Source organism: Hyla sarda, chromosome 4 (assembly GCF_029499605.1).
Source record: "Hyla sarda isolate aHylSar1 chromosome 4, aHylSar1.hap1, whole genome shotgun sequence".
Lineage (NCBI taxonomy): Eukaryota > Metazoa > Chordata > Amphibia > Anura > Hylidae > Hyla > Hyla sarda.
Window position 1 is genome coordinate 97,547,888 of NC_079192.1, and position 17,942 is coordinate 97,565,829.

The 17,942-nt window shown below is 40.8% G+C and overlaps 1 protein-coding gene across 13 annotated transcripts in view; it reads left to right on the forward strand.

Annotated features, from left to right (window-relative positions):
* MEGF11 (multiple EGF like domains 11) overlaps positions 1-17,942 on the forward strand; it is a 581,277-nt gene that overhangs the window by 237,138 nt on the left and 326,197 nt on the right. For 11 of the 13 annotated variants that reach the window (XM_056571698.1, XM_056571686.1, XM_056571690.1 and 8 more), the window contains one exon: positions 6,721-6,813. In XM_056571698.1, the coding sequence (XP_056427673.1) occupies positions 6,721-6,813 (93 nt within the window). Of the gene's footprint in view, positions 1-6,482; positions 6,586-6,720; positions 6,814-17,942 lie in introns of those variants that run through there. The other 2 variants (XM_056571696.1, XM_056571697.1) reach the window with 1 other exon arrangement.

Consider the following 17,942-nt stretch of genomic DNA (forward strand, 5'->3'; position numbering starts at 1 on the left):
AAAGTTGCCAATGCTCTGCAGACTCAACATCTTCTGAATTCCAAACTCGTCAGGCATTAAAATCAGTGCTTGGAGCTTCATGGCATTGATTTCCATAGCCGAGCGGCTGCATGCAAGCCTAACACCACCAAGCACAAAGCCAAGCATTGGGTTGAGAAAAGCAAAGTGCACCGCCGCTAGACTCTAGAGCAGTGAAAACATGTTCTGTGGAGTGAGGAATCCCACTGAGTCTTGGTTTGGTGAATGCCAAGAGAATGTGTCCTACCTAACTGCATTGTGCCAAATTGAATGGGTGGAAATTGTATTCCTTTGGATCACTCTGATGGACACTTCCACTATTCATGCAACTATAGAGGAGTATGTAGATAGATAGATAGATCACTGGCCACTCGAGTACCTAATGGTCTTAATAAAAGACAGGACGTATTATTACACTACTAGAACATCTATTCAATTATGCCATATACATTACAAGTCTTGTTTTTGTAGCATACTATTGTTTTTTTTATTATTGAGGTGTTTTTTTTTATTCACTTTTGCATATATCCTCCTCCTATCATAGTGAAAAGTAGCATAACATCTCTCCTCTCATCTCTATCACTACTATATTTTTCCTCTAGTTGTTATTATTATATATTTGAGATATATTTATACATGTTATTGATCTTACTACTAGTGATATGATATGTGCATGTCTTTCTCATTATGCTTTTACATTTGTATGTTTGAGTATGTTAATGGTTAAATGATCCGGCGCAGGTGTATTCCATCTTCCCAGGTCCATTTCCCCTATTTAAGCTGGAGAAGTTCAGTCTGTTGTTACATGACTAAGAGTGGTAACACCTGAAATGCGTTATCGTGTTCACTGATTTGTGTACGTTGACTTTCATCCAATAAATGGGACTCTGCATTTTCCACACTGGCATTCTTCTTTGTTCTATAGAGGAGTATCTTACACATAATGGCTCTATGTACTGTACCCCAAGGTGTTCTGTGGTATGAGTTGCTGAAATTGGGCAGTTAAAACTAACACTGTTAGGAGGTAAATAGAAGGGATCACTCCTTAGCTGATTGGAAGGTGGCTTAGGAACAATAGAGTATTTATACAATGGAAAAGGTGTAAAACTGGTGCATGTTCCTTACATATCAGTATTACAAGGAAGGGGAGCAAATAAGGAGGTTACCGGCTAGGATAGCTCAAGCACAGAGAGACCCTGCATATGTCCAAAGGACAGAATAGTAGGTAGTTGTGTTCTAACATTGATGATATCTTAGGAGTGTTTAGGAGTTTTTATGAACATCTATACTCATCTAGAGCAGGGTATACCCTGCATCAATTGAGCAATTGGAGGAGTATTTGGGTACCTTTTCCTTACCTAATCTGTTCCATGAGGACTGGGATGACTTGGATAGGCCACTTGCGCTGGAGGAGTTGCAGGTGGCGATGGGGAAAATGGGTAGTGAGAAGGCTCGGGGAGATGATGGGCTGTCCATTGATTTGCATGAAGAGGAACTGCTGCCTCACATTTTGGCAATGCTGGAGGATAGTTTTCCCAATAAGGGCTTCTGCATTCAATAATTGAGGTGATATAATAGGTAAAAAGAAAAAAGGCGGCGCTCGAATCCCAAAAACCAATGAAAGTATAGGAGGTATGTACTCACCCGGTGTATGTGGGAGGTCACAAAACAGTGATCCCCCAATAACACCTGGAGTCCTCTTTACGCTTATAAACTGAACCAATCTCCGTCATATGGACATCCCTTAGGGAGGGCGCAGGGTGAGCCGGAATCACAAAACCGTGGTCCGTTTATATAGGAGAATAATAATAATAATTGAGGTGATTATTGTTGTTTTGAACTGCCAAATTCTTATTGTCTGCTGATGTCAGAGGTTAAAATTCTGGCAAAAATATTAGCCACTAGATTGACTCATGTATATGCCATCTCTTTTTCTGGATAAGGCGGTGCTTTTATTGAATGCCATAAATGTATTGAACTGTTTCGACTGCAGATTTCTCTGGAAAGTGTTAACGAACTTTGGGGCAGGACCCTGTTTCTCATCTGGATTAAAATGCTCTACTGGGCTTTCATGGCAAAGGAAAGGGTTAATGGGTTGTTCTTACTAGTTGTGTATGCTTCTGTGAGGTACCAGGCAGGGATCCCCATTGATGCATGTTCTACTTACATTGGCCATGAACCCATGGTGCCCATCCTTAGGCATCAGGAAGGGGTAGCAGGGCTCACAAATAAGAAACTAGACAGCTGCATAGTGCAATATGCTGATAATATTCTTATGCTTGTGGATAAGATACATGTGTTGGTACCTATCCTTATGGCCATCATTAAGGCATTTGGGCAGTTTTCAGGTCTGTCCAATAATTGGAGCAAGTCTGCCCCTGGCTGCCCAAATTTATTCAAAATTATCCTCATGCTCCATAATTCACCACTATGAATTCTGAAATATTGGTTCCGTCGGCTCCATACTTTGTTTCAGGACTTGGTATAAAAAGGGTGTTCCCAAGAATTAGATCGGATAAATTGCAATTCCCCAAAGTGGATGGGGGACTTACTCTCCCACAATCATGGATTTATTTTGTTGCTCCGCCTATCCAGCATTTCTGGGGCTGTGTTTCTGATTCACTTAGAGGTTGGGGGGTGTTGGCTTTGGAGCTGCAAATATTTAGATAAAAGCCAGTGGTAAACACTACTGCAATGCCGTAAGGTCTGGTGGGCGTATAAACAGGCACTTAATGTTTCGGGTTGTACACAGTACATGCCTCTATGGAAGAGCCCAGTTGAAGAGTGTTGGTATATGTTTCTCAATTTTATGAGTGTGTGTGTGTGGGGGCTTAAATCTTTTAAACCATTTATGGAAGTATTTTTCTATGCCTAATATAATGTTTTATATGTATCTTTAAGGGTGCATTCACCCCATGATTTGTTAATGCTGTGACTGGATCCAGCTGGAAGATGTGCAAACCGGGCACTCCCGTATCCCAGCACTGCAGTTGACAAAAGCAACTAACGTCGGAACGCGTGCTGCCACTTTTTATGTAGTTTATGCCTAAATAAAACGAGACTCTTCAAAAGCATATTTGAGTGCCAGGATTCCTAAGCTGTGAATCATGCCCTGGGGTGTGATTAAATGCTTTCAGTTGTCTCTGCAGTTTCTTTTTGTGGGCCTCACTCCTCACCCCTCCCCTCTCCATAGACTTGTATAGACGGCATGTAATATGACCTCTCACTGAGCTGCTAGTCCATCTTCAGTCCATCTTGTAAACACAGGATGGTGATTAGATTAGTTAACCTAATGTAAGGATTTACCATCAAAAAAGCGTCTCTTATATATAGGCCCTTGCAAATCCATTTTTACTTTCCTGCTCTCCACTACACCTGTACGCATTTTAAATGAGGAACATTGTAATTTAAGAAATATATAAAAGAAGCATCAATAGATGTAAACCTTTCTTTTAAGATGAATAAAATATATAAACCAATTCCATATTGTAACCTGTAGGCAATAATATTCTGCTGGCAGCTTTATGTTATATTCTTCTATGATAGCAAAGATAGGGCCAGTGCCTTGTTATATAAAGTCATAACTGGAAAGCACATCGGGAAACTAGATGGAACCATTGCTATAATGTATTTTGTAAGACTTCTTTTTTCCAAGAGTTTTATATTTATAACCATATAGTAGCACTTTACATGACAATGGTCTATAGAGAATAATGGTTGTATATACTTTTTCCCAAAGTTAAGAAGGGACCTACATTTTAACATTGTATATTTAAAGATATTTTTGTAGTTCTAAATAAATAAAGCTTTTTTATCTCCAAAAACAAAAAGTTCTGCATTCATCATCAGTATTTTCTCCTATTTGACAGATACAGGAATCAATCCATAATATGGATTTCACCTGGGTGTGAAATATGGATTCATATGACAAAGCTAATTTAATAATTTACAGTGGAGCATTTAGGAGTAGGACCCTTTACTAAAGGGCTGCATTGGGATTGGGACCCTGAGGGACTGGCTTAAATACTTAAGTATTAGGTATATTGCGGGTGGGAGCAGGCGGTCACACGCTATACCTGCGGGTCCCCCTAATATTGTAACTCAGAGAAGAACCTTCTGTATGTTATACGTCTCGGCAAAAATTTCAAGCCACGTTCCCTTATTTTACTTTTCCCGGCATCCAGAGCGCAGCAAAACTCATTAGAAAGGGTTGGACACTAGATAGTCATGCTTAGTGCAGCCTCTAGTGTCCGACGCTTGGCTGTGCTGCTGACTCCTCCCTCCTGTGTACATCGGGTATGTACCATGGCCATAGTGCTGCGCCACTCAAAGAGTCACCCTATGGGACAGGAATAGGAGGACTTGTGTCAGTCGGACCAGGTACATACAGCCGCCTTGTGCAAAGTTAGTGCCCACCAGTGCCCTGTGACTTTTATATAGTACTTTAGGGTGCAGATATGCAATTCAGGAGCATAAAAATGCTAGGTGAGAATGTCTCACTCAGCTTTTCCATGCTCCTGAATGGCATATGTGCTTACAGCAGTTTGTGACAATCACACCCTATAATGATTACAGGGTCTTACTGCCAAACATAGGTTCCCAGGCTCTTGAATGGCACATCTGCTTAGTACAGGAACCACATAGCCAGTTGGCCACCATTACAAGCCCTGACACAATTACAGGGACTATTATATAAGTAGTGAAGTTTGCTTGTGCATAAAGTAATACAGCCAAGCATGGAAAAGTTAAGTTAGACATTCTCACCTAGCTTTTCTATGCTCCCGAATGCTCCATCTCTTTTTTGGTATATATTTATGCTCCTGAATGGCATATCTGCTTATAGCTTTAGCAATTTATGCACAAACACACTTCAGGACTCACTGTAAATTACTGACAGCCATGTTTGTTACATTCCAAGCAGATAATCTGGGGGTTAGTGTTAAGCTGTCTGCACCTTTATCACTTTATAACTAAACAGAAGTCACCTTTCAGAATGTTAACGGGAACTGGTGGGATTGGACACACACGTTGCAGGAGCGGGTGAGATTGGACATGTAGGTTGTGAAGCAGGATTAAGAAAACAGTCCCGTGCAGGGCTCTACCCTGTACATCAAGCATGTACTGTACCTATGTATGTCAGTTGTACATTATGAGAATGGTAGACAACCAGCATTATTTATAGGAAATCTGTCATCGGTATGACCCGCACTAACCTGTCATACCGACTTGTAGTGCGGGTGATACTGATCAAAATAATACTTACATGTCCTGAATGGCCCAGCCGTTGCGCAGTTATTGCTGCTTTTCTTTTTATGTAAATGAGTGCTCCGCCCGGCTCATCAATATGCACGGCCTCCCTCCCTGCTCTCGAGGCACGGCACATGTGCCGCTCAAGAGTACACCCGAAAGCAGTGTCAGGCTGAATCTGATGCAGATTCCGGGTGTAGCATGGGAGCGGCGCATGCACCGTGGCGAAAACCTGCCGCGAGAGCAGGAAGGGAGTCCGTGCACATTGATGAGCCCGGCAGAGCGCCTGCCCGGCAGAAGATCATGTGGGGTGCATGGAGCTCTGGTCCTAACTCTGCTCATGCCTCAAGGACCTCATTTACATAAAAAGAAAAACAGCAAAAACGTGCAACGGCTGGGCCATTCAGGACATAGTAAGTATCGTTTTGATCAGTATCACCCGCACTACAAGCCTGTATGACAGGTTAGTGTGGGTGATACTGATGACAGATTTCCTTTAAGACTATATGTCGGATTTTCAAAAAGAGGTTATTTAAAAAAATAATAATAATAAATAAATATGCTACTGACTTTGTATTGTTTTATTCTTTTATATACAGATTTTCTTTTAAGATTATGCAGGTTGGAATCAGACAACAGCTATTTCTGGTGTCAAACATATAACTTACAAACTGAGTTTTAACTATGTAACTGTCATCTAAACCACAATGCACTTATTTTGTAGCAGAAGCTCGTAAAATGTTTTTTTTTCATGCCCAGGTGACGTTTGTAAGGAAGAATCATATGTTAGCATATAAACTGCATATTTTACGCTGGATATTTGACTCTTTGTATTAGATGATGGGTATTTTTGTGCTAACAAAGTATATAGGAGTAATAATAAACACCCATAAACTTTGCCATAACTGAAATCCGCAGCGTCAAATACTTAGTGTATACATTACGTGTGACTGTACCATAATAGAAACCCCAAAACTCTATACTTACATCCCTCGCCCCCCGTCCTCCTCCCCCCCCCCCCACTGTGGCCTCCGGTATTGCCCCTGGTCTTAGCCACAGTTCTACTTCCTGCTGCTGGGCCTGTGACATCAGAGTTCCGCACAGCTAATCACTGACCAAGGTGGTACACCGATGCAGCCAGCAAGTGTGTCGGGTTTGCCCCAACACCTGTCACATTGCTTCTCAGCCAATCGTTTGCTGAAGCAGTGTTCCGCCTCAGTGAGTGATTGGCTATGTCACACTCTGACGTCACAGAGGAAGTGGAACTATGGCAACGACCAGGAACTGCAATACTGGAGGCTAAGGGTAAGATCGAGGGAGGTAAGTATGGGGGGGGGGGGCGTTAATTTAGCTTTAGACATAATTGAAGAAGATCATCATGCAGCTCAAATGTAGGTTTATATAAGTAAATCTTCATGTTTTCAAGTTTAATGATCTATTTGTATTTTTTTACAGCCCTCTGTACAGAGGAATGTGTACATGGGAGATGTGTGTCACCAGATACGTGTCACTGTGAACCAGGGTGGGGAGGTGCTGACTGCTCTAGTGGTGAGTTCTCAATTATACCTAATACTGTGTTGACACCTTCAATATATGATAACTACAGTATAATTTTTGTAATCTGTCATTTAAAAAAAAATGTTTTTGTATTACATTGTTATGGGGACAACCATATTGCCCGAGCTTCTGCTCTGCTCTTTAAGCAGCATTTAGGAATATGCTTTACAGCAGCCACATGGACTTAGGAAACAATAGGATGGAGATGAGTTTTCTAGGCATGCTTTGTGACCTGTGCAGGGAGAAGGAGGAGGCTGAGCTCTGACCATCACCTTTTGTGATTGACCTGATCTTGTCTTATCTATATACTTGTGTCATCTTTCATTGTAATCTTGTCTGTGATGATAATAATGAGACTACTGATGCAAGTATCAGTAGCAGATCGGTGCTCGTTTAATTAGCCTTTTACACGGCTCAATAACTGTGGGGCCAGGGCCACATAAACGATTGCTGGATTGTTCCTGCTACCCTTCACTTACATCATTTTCAGCTGCACATCTCCTTTTTATACATAAAGATGTATAGCTGACCAATGACGATTTTTGGGGGCTGCTCGATGCCAGTGATTAGCCAAAAACCAAGCAGTTTGTTCTTCTGCTGATGGCTGGGTCTTATACATGGGGCAATAAACAACTTCTAAAGCAGATAACCACCCCATCAGTCAGAATGAAAACTGCCAAATTTCATGATTATTTAAAAATTTTAAAAACATCACTAAAAATTCTTTTAAAATATTTTTTAACTTAATTTTTTTTTCCTTTTATACATTCCATTCAAGCTTTGTACAAGGTTACTTGTGAGGTTGTGTACTCACTTATAGCAGTATTGTGGACACATATTGCAGCTATGTTGCATGCAGAGTTTGATGTCTGGGTAAATATTGATAGACCTGCATGTAATTTCTTTTGTGGTAAAATTCTGTTTCGCTCTTTGCCAGTTTTTAAATAGAAGCTGTATTTTCATTACCGGTTGAGTGATAGCTCAGCTGAAATAACAAATTACATACTGTATACTTTTTGTCTTTGTAATGTTACCTTGTGTGATGTGCTCTCTATAGATCCTCCTACTGCTTTATATTGTATGTTCTAATTTCTCTGTTGCACAGTATAATCCTGTTCAGAAATGAAGTGTTGGATATAGTTATTGACTGGCAGTGCTCATGTAAATACTGAAAAAACACAGCAGATTTAAAATCTATACCAATTGCTTATCTGAGGCCTAGAAAATATCCCTTTCTTGAGCCCCATAAGTTGTTTGAGTTATGTTCACATTTGGCATGTTCGCCAGTCTCCACAATACACCTGTTAAATTAAACAAACACTTGTTATGATGGCCACACATTGCAGTAGGGCTTCACAAGCACAATTTGTTCTGAACTTTGGATGCGTTATATCCATAAAAAAATAGTTTTAAGCTATTCAGAAGTGTCAGAAAGACAGGCCCAGGGTCCACGATGCTTAGGATCTTGAATGCCTCTTGCTGTTGATGTCACGCCTGCTCCTCTAGTTGAATGACACACAAGGCTTTCCTGCCCTGGCGGCCCTGTGTAGTAGTTGTCCTGTGTATGCGCTGTCAACGTGGTACTATAGGCAGGGGATGAGTGTGCTCTCTGCCTATAGCTATTACAATGTACATGTAGTCAATCAAAGAGGTTCTGAAGCACTTGCAGACTCACCATGCATATTCTGCAAAACACATTGGCTGCGCATGCGCAGGACAACTGCCCCCATGGATAGGCAAGCCCTATCTGTTCTGTCAATCAACAGAAATAGCGGTTGTTATGATAAGTGGAAAGAGGAGGCCCTGGAGCTTAGTGGATATAAAGCACATTGATATAAAGCATCCTAAGCTCGGAACACAGTTATGACTGGATTATGCTTGTGAATCCCAATTGCAATGTGTTTAACAAGTGTTTATAATGACAGATGCACTTTAAGGGTAGGGTCACATGTGCCATATTTTTCTGCATATTTAACGCATGTACAATTTACTAAAAAATATGTTCACAGTCCTCAGTGTTCTACCCAATGGGGGTATATGATGGAAATCAATGCAAGGATGGTATGTGTAAAAAGGAAATATTTATTTCTCTCCTCAAAAATTCAATCACATAAATAGACATATCATGTAAAATATTTTACGCAGGGCCCTTGGGTGATAAAACAATATAGACAAAAATATAAACATACATAGATCATAAAAAATGTTGCCATATATACTCAAGGTGTCCACAAAGAGAAATGTGGATATAATGTGTCCACCTGATAAAATGAGCGCATCCACCTAAAAGGATCCACTTATAGAAAAACAACTGGAGTAGTCCACCTAAAGAAAAACAGCTCGAGTCTATAGGAAAAAGTTTGGTCACTCAATATCTCGTTGTATCAATGGCAGGTTATCAGGATGTACAGTCCCGTATAGATAACAGCAGAATAAATAAGTCCCACCAGTATCCACTATTCCACTCGCTAAATTGATGGATAAACACAAGTCTAAGACAGGAACGACTTAGTTTTGGCACTATGTGCCACTCACCGCTCCATGCCGGGGCTTCCGGCCCCGTCACAGGACCCGCAGCCTTGGCATGGAGCGGTGAGTGGCAGATAGTGCCAAAACTAAGTCGTTCCTGTCTTAGACTTGTGTTTTATCCATCAATTTAGCGAGTGGAATAGTGGATACTGGTGGGACTTATTTACTCTGCTGTTATCTATACGGGACTGTACATCCTGATAACCTGCCATTGATACAACGTGATATTGAGTGACCGAACTTTTTCCTATATACTCGAGCTGTTTTTCCTTGGACTACTCCAGTTGTTTTTCTATAGGTGGATCCTTTTAGGTGGATGCGTTCATTTTATCAGGTGGACACATTATATCCACATATCTCTTTGTGGACACCTTGAGTATATATGGCCACATTTTTATGATCTATGTATGTTTATGTTTTTGTCTATATTGTTTTATCATGCAAGGGCCATGCGTAAAATATTTTACATTATATGTCTATTTATGTGATTGAATTTTTGAGGAGAGAAATAAATATTTCCTTTTTACACATACCATCCTTGCATTGATTTCCATCATATACCCCCAGTGGGTAGAACACTGAGGACTGAATATATTTTCTAGTTATTTCCTTATTTTTCCCTCTTGGGTGAGAGGGTCACAGTTAACCTCGTGTTGTGTGTTCTTGTGAGCTCCACTCCCCTATAGGCATGTACAATTTGCTGCAGAATTTTTACAGATTAGTATAAACTAATACTAACAAAGTCTCGAGTCACTTTTCCATAAGGAGTCATGTGTTGAGGCGGTAAGACTTGCTTTCCGTGCCCTGTTTTTACTTCTGAATGCCATGTAGAAGGTTGAACTTTGATAGTGTATCTTACTCAGTTGCTAATCTAAAGTGAGCCTGTCCTGGTGAAAGATTTTAATTTCTTCTATTTCTTCTTTTTTTTTTGTACAACCATAGCCAGCAGCTCTGATAACCTTTAGCTCTTTACTTTGTGATCCTATATTGTTCCATTCATTGCTGCAGCAAAACTGAGAGTTCCACAACACCTAATTTACAATTTCAATAGAAATGCTGGCGGAACAGAGAACATGACTAAAAGATCCACTTCACTTTTACCCTTAGTTGCCTAGTGGGTTACCACAGTTATTATCAGCCTGACAAGTTCCTTACTAATCCTGTAGACTATCATTACAGTAGCTACCATATTGATTCTCTAGCCCACTTTTGATTGACATGTCATATGGACAAGTGAGTGTTATACCTACATATGAAACCAACCAACATCTGACTCATTTAGATTTGCAGGTTTCTCTATAGGTTGTGCTGTTGAGAGGCTATATATAGGAATAAGAGCTCTAGAACACATCGATGTTCGGCCTCTTGATGTGAATGGATGTGAGTGGATGTTGGAAATAAATGGTACACATGATTTTTGAAGTACATGAAGATGGTCCTCTTAAGAAGATTATCGTCATGCAAGGAGATCATTATGACCTTTCGTAGCAGAAACTGCCTGTTATTGCCTTCAGTACCACTGATCATATGATCTGCTTTTTAGAGTAGGGCTTAAACATACATCAATGTTTGTAGAGCACTATACAAAACATTTTTGAAACCTCACTTTTAAAGATATCATGGAGAATTTAAGCATAACTTCGGTATAGGTCCGATGGCAGGATAACTCTTTAAATCTCCCAGCAACTTCGTAGCCTGAGACTTGTAGAATAAGAGAGCGATCAGGATATGTATTGGTCGGATTCCCCTAGACTTCCATGCAACTTTCGGCAAATCCATATCTTGATCGCTTTAGCAGCAGGCAAGGCTTTTGCTACAAAGTTGCCAGGAAATTTTAACAGGTATTCGGATCAAGATCAGAGTTACGCTGTAATATAAAGTTACTATAAAAAAAAAATAGTAAATTAGCATGATAACATTGCCATATTGCCCACAAATAAAAGTACTGTATGTACACCAGTGTTCCCCAGCCTGTGATTCTCATACTTTTGCATACGTTGCATGCTCTTATAATAGGAGTTGTAGTTTTGCATCAGCTAAAGAGCCACAGGTAGGGACACACCGCTATACACCTTAACACATCATGCTGCATATGTAATATCATTATATAGCACCTTCTTCATCTTCAACTTCTTCCACCACCTGGACCTGGAGTTATTCTATTACTTGATTCTACCATTTTCCTGCAATTTTATTTTTTTTTTGGGTGGGGAGGGGGGGGGGGGGGGTTGGAGGGGTTTGGCATGGCATAAAATGACGACACGCAGGGATGTCCATGCGCAGCAGATGTCTGTGACGTCCCTGAACGGTGACGTCAATGCAGCGTCACTAATTCGGGCCGGACCGGAGCAGAGAAGAGGGCCTCCGGGTGAAGATGGACAGCCCGGAATGACTAACCTTCTCCACCGGATGGTCCCTGCAGCATAGATGACCGAAGATGGATGGCCCGGCCCATCCCCTCACAGCTAAGCCAGAAGCTTTTTTTGTTCACTCGAGTATAAGCCGAGGGGGGGGGGGGGGCGTTTTCAGCACGGCTTATACTCGAGTATATACGGTAAGGCTATATTTTGACATGTACTTCGGGACCTAAATATACAAAAAAAAAGACTCTATTGAAAATGGCCTTTTTGTGCGCTATATCTTTTGCTGCAGTCCAAAAAAACTATCTCCAAATACAACCAAAAAAGTTGTTTAAAAAAGGGTCAAAAAGATCCCCATTTGCAAAAATTTATTAATTCATTTTAATTTAATTTAATGTGCCTGTAAAAGTAGCTGTTTTTGAAACTCAATATAGCCCGAAAAACATGTGAGCCTGACTCTACCTATATTTTAGAGGTCTGTAATAATGCTATGCTCCTGAATCTCGATGCCTTCTTGACCTTAGATGGACATTGGACTGTAGAGGCTCCTAAACAGCAGAGGTCCTGGCAATACTGTATAAAATACTGCCGAGAAGGAACAATGGTCAAGCGGTATTGTTTTTTTAGTATGGACTCTATTTGAATTGCATGGCTTCACCGCCCAGCAGCACATCCTGATCCTGCCATAACCTTCAAGTTTTTATTATAGCCCTATGTTGCCAAATTGATAAAAAGTATATAGATCCTGCATAGCCTGTGTTTTCCAATAACCTCCTCCTAAGGATAGGGCGGACACGAACGCCGCTGGCTAATTCTCCTGATCTCGTGAGTACAAAGTGAAAAAAGGATCGCAAAAGAAAAGACTTTTTCTCCTGTACTGAATATGCAGCTTTTTCAAGTAATTAGGAATATTAAAAGCAATGACTGTGATTGAGATAGAAACATTATTCATTCCTTTATATTTCCTCGCTGGGCAGGCGGCCAACATATTTCATTTATGAGTTTTCCTCTGCAAAGAAAAAAAAAAGAGAGAGAGAAAGAAAGGAAGGATAGCGGAGGGCGAGGAGCCAATTACTAAATGAAATACGTTCCTGTTTAACTCTAATAAATGACACGCTAACTGTTCTGGTTTTGGAGTGCCCCCAGAGTGACAGCTCATTTCGCTTATTTGGAATTAACCCCACGGTAACTGAGGGGATATTAGCATAGGAACCAATAATATAGTTGTCGTTTAGTGCTGCCCTCCCTCATCTGTCTGCCATTTTGGCACCTGTTTTAAAGGATTTCAGACAGTATTCATCCTCATTCAGCTTTAGCATTTTGCTTATACCAGGCATTTTACATTTCTTCTGTAGCCAAATTTGCCAGTAGACTTTTTTTTTACAGTACCTTCTCTGACTTGCGAGGTAGTTTCTTCTTCTGAGCTAGTCAGAAAGGTTGACATGGCGGATTTATTGAAAGGCCTCTTCTAGCCAGGACTGTGGATTGTAAAATTTATTACATTACTGAGTCAATTACAGGTGAAATCCTGGATTGATGAAGAAGAAAAAAGACAATATTGGGTAGAAGACTATACAATTCATTAAATAGGAAAAGAGCAGATAGGGAATATAGATAGATGTGGATGTAATATCTCTTAGTGTTGTCTTAATTCTTTAATCTTAGAGGAAAGTGATTTGTCTGTGGGGAGTGATTGACTTCAGTCTTTTATCTTAAATTTTGAAGTCCAGGCTGCTTTCTAATCTTTGCTACAGTCAGTGCCCACCTGCGTATCAGTGTTCTGAGGGACAGATGATAGTTTAATTATTTCCAGTTTCCTATATAGCACCAAAAAGGCACTGGCCTAGGGTGGCAGTTTAAGGAGGGAGAAATTCAGCCCCAGGATCTCTCTTTGGCCCCTAATGTTGCATGCCCATGGGCATAGGTTAGGCTGCACAGAGTTGTTGCTGGACAAGCCGGGGCTAGGGTGTTCAGCAAGAGCCTGGGGTGCAAAACCCAGTTTGGGGGGGGGGGTGGTCTGAGCGCTGGAATAAAGCTACTGTAGTCTGGGCAGGGTGGAGGACACTGATCTGTACAGATGGGGCCGTGGCTGATACAAGACAGGCTATGTATACATATATAAAGGTTAGATCCATGCCTATATCTCATGTATATTACAATGCTATTGTGGTGAGCCATGGGGGTTAGATGTGTGGTGTAGGGGCAGATGGTGTCACCCAGGGGTTAATGGTGTTAACCTCTTAGTGTTCGTTACGCCAGGGCGTGTTTTGCCTATGTAACCACCCGAAGATAATCCTGTTACTCCTAGGTTAGGCAGGGGTAAATAATAGTCCAAGGCCAGGTTAAGGTTAACGGTAACTTTACTGAATTTGAATGGTATAACAGTCTTTACAGGGTAGTGAGGATCCCAGAGAGGTGACCAGTAACACGAGGGACCTCAAAGCTTTCTGGGACTTTCAGTGACTTGACAGACTCTAGCTCAGCCATGCTGACTATAACTGACTTGAGTTGACTGAAGATAGTGACAGCAGACAAAGATGACTTGACTTACTGACTTGTGGCTGCAATTTAGGCTTGAGGCCTCCAGGATCTAAGAGAGTGATTGTAGAACCTCCCCCTCTTATAAAGGGGGCTAAGCAAGGAGCCCATAGGCTAGCTGCAGGTAATCTGGTCACCTGGTGCTCTCCGAGTAACAAAACATAGGACTTAAATGATGAGAAGAGAATGATGAGAAGAGAATGATGAGATGAGAAGCTGTGTACGTCCTATCTCCCCTGCTCTGCCTTCTTTCTGCCATGCAGACCTGTGTCCTCTGCCTTCGCCCCGGCTGGCTATTAACCCCTTGACAGCGGTGTCTAAAGGGACACGTATATGCTCCCTGGTGGTCTAGTGGGGTGGATCGCCCCCCCCCTCCCCCCCACAGAGTGATCGCAGGGGGGCAATCCACTATAGAGGTAGCTTACTTCTGTTCTCTGCTGTCCCGTGCCTCTGTCATTGATAGAGCCTGGCTGGACCAGGCTCAATCAATGGATCGCAGAGCACACAGATCAATGGAGTTCAGTAGAACTCTATTCATCTGTTTGAGGAATCTAATGATTCCTCCTAAAAGTCTAATAAAGTGTAAATAAAAAATAAAATAAAAAGTTTTAATAAAAGTTTAAAAGACACACATTAACCCCTTTTATGTTAAAAGTTCAAATCACCCCCTTTTCCTATATAAAAACATGCAAACACAATGAAAATAAACATATTTGGTATCGCTTCGTGCGTAAATGTACGAACTATTAAAATATAACATTATGTATCCCATACGGTAAATGTAAAAAAAAAAATACCAAACCACAGAATTGCAATTTTTATAATATCCCCAGAAAAAAAAAAGTTAAAAAGCGATTAAAAAGTCAGATCAATACCAAAATGGTACCGATACAAAAAACTGATTATGGCACAAAAAATGAGCCCTCATACAGCCTGGTATTCGGGGAAAAAAAAAAAAAAACTACAGGGGTCAAAAAAATGGCAATTACATTTTTTTTTTTTTTAAAGTTCAGAATTTTTTTAAAATGTGTGAAACATGAAGGAAACTATACAAATCTGGTATTGCTGTAATCAGGCCGGCCTAAAGTTTCAAAATGACATGTTAGCTCAACCACAAGGTAAATGGCATAGAAAAGAAAAACCACCAAATCTGCAAAATTATCTTTTACTATTTCAATTTCACTTCACCTAATATATATATATATACATTTTTTTTTTTTTTGGTCCAGAGAATATGTTATTGAAAAATTAAAAAGGTATCATTATAGTAGGTAGTTATGGCTGTTATAGGGCGAGGAGGAAAAAATGAGAGCATAAAAGCGAAAATTGGCCCGGACAAGTGGATCGTCATGAGGGACAAGTAGATTTTGCTCCATTTTAGTCCCGTGGACAAGTAGTTTTTTATAAAATTTCCACACCCCTGAGGTGTCAAGATTTTTACCCTACTTTTCTAGACCCCTAACTGTCAAATTTATTTAATTACCAATGTGACAACCAATATGGACAAAAAACTTTAACAGGGCTGTAACCCAGCTTCTTCGAACGCCTGAATGGCAAACATTTCTATAAGTCCACTGACTTGCTGTTCAGAACTTCAGAACAGCTGGGTGATCAACCCTGTCGGAGCTGTAATAGCAGCAGTATTGGCAGTGGTATAACAATATAACAAAGACATGGCCGCAACTTGAGGACGCCTCAAAGACTACCATGTTTATGAGAGGCATTGTAATTCTATTCTATTCACACGTAGTGGTTGTGGGAGTAAACCATAATAACAGGAATAAGCAAAAACCTGAGAGAACAGGCAAACACTATTCATCTGTTGCCCTTGTTGAATTTAAACTCAGTGCCTTAGTGCTAACCTATATATCTGAAAGAGGGGGTGCTTACCCCCTGAAACACGTAATCTCTCCAGCTGTACTTCTTATTTGTTTTTTATATATAACTAGCTGAGTACCCGACATTGCGCAGTTTTTCCTTCCTAATCCTTGTTGGGGAGGAAAATAAACAAAAGAGGAAGCTTTTGACTTCATATCCCATCCTCATATATTCTTGTCATATCCCAACCCCATATCCCATCCGCATATCCCGTCCTCAAAACCCCGACCTCATATCCCGACCTCCTATCTCGTCCTCATATCCTGACCTCCTATCTCAACCTCATATCCCGTCCTCATATCATGACCTCCTATCCTGTCCTTCTATCTTGACCTCATATCCCGTCCTCATATCCCATCCTCATATCCCGACCTCATATCCCATCCTCATATTCCGTCCTCATATCCCATCCTCATATCCCGTCCTCATATCCCATCCTCATATCTCGACCTCCTATCCCGCCCTCCTATCCTGTCCTCATATCCTTACCTCTTTGTGAGACGGGGTGTGGCTTTCAAGCCGGACTGACACATTCAACAGGAGATGCAGAGCGGAGCTTGTGGAGTAAGGTACTGGAAGTCATATATACTTTCATGGGACTTGAAACAAGAACCCATCTTTTATATAAGGGTGTAGATAAGGGTTAATTTAACTATCATATTTTTTATTTGACATATAAGTAATATATGTACCAAGTATTATTGAACTATCTCCAGCCGTACAGAAGTTATGTTGGAACATTCATTTCCCATAGACTTGTATGGAACTTTAAATAAAAACCCCATCCCTGGCAAATGGGGGAGAGTAAGGGTTAAATTACCTATCCTATGTTTGTTGTTGACATATAAGTAACATGTATGCCAAATTTCATGTTAATATTTTTAGCTATTTGGACGTGATGCTGGAACATACACACATACACATATACACATTGGCCCTGATTTATCAATCTGTCTGAGACAGAAACTGGGGTGATTTTCCCAAGCAACCAATCACGGCTCAGCTTTCATTTTACCAGAGCTCCATAAGATATAAAACATAAGCTGTGATTGGTTGCTTGGGAAAATCACTCCAGTTTCTATATCAGACAGATTGATAAATCAGGGCCATTGAGTTTTATATATAAATAGATATATCCACTCAGTTTACTCTATCCAACAATACTAGATTGGATTGCATTTATTTGGAAATAGGCTGCACCATTTTTATCAGGGTGATGTTTCTCTTCATCTTCATTGTGCATATGCACTAGAAGACATGGTTAGTGATATATATATTGTAAGGATTTCTCCCTGGGGATAGCTCTGGTATCATCCTTGAAACCGCCACAGGACACGTTTCCACTTCAATAAACCGACAAACAGTACTTTATGCAAGTCCGGCCCCTCACCAGCTTTATTAGACAGGTTGCAGGATAAATAAAAACATAACACAGGAACAAAACAAAACCCTAGACCGTCCAGTCACTAACTAAACAAGCCAGCATGCCCTGTCTATCAACTGGTGGGCTTTTCCCCAGCCAGTTAAACTTATGCCTCCTGCAACCTTCTACTCACTGTTCACACACAGCATTTGCAACGTCTTGCTGTGTGTCTCCTCCACACCACTCTTTGGGGCCATTCACAGTTGGGCTGTGTGTTCCTCAGCATGACCCCTGCCTCTTCCTACAGCCACCTTGCTGTCTTCTAGGGAGAGCACAGATTATTATGTTTGACTTCCTTTTAAACACACTTCCCCTTTCTGCTACCTCATTAATTAGGCCAGAGGTGGAGGTTTCTCCAGGGTTAGCTAGGGAAATAAACCCTATCCTTGGAA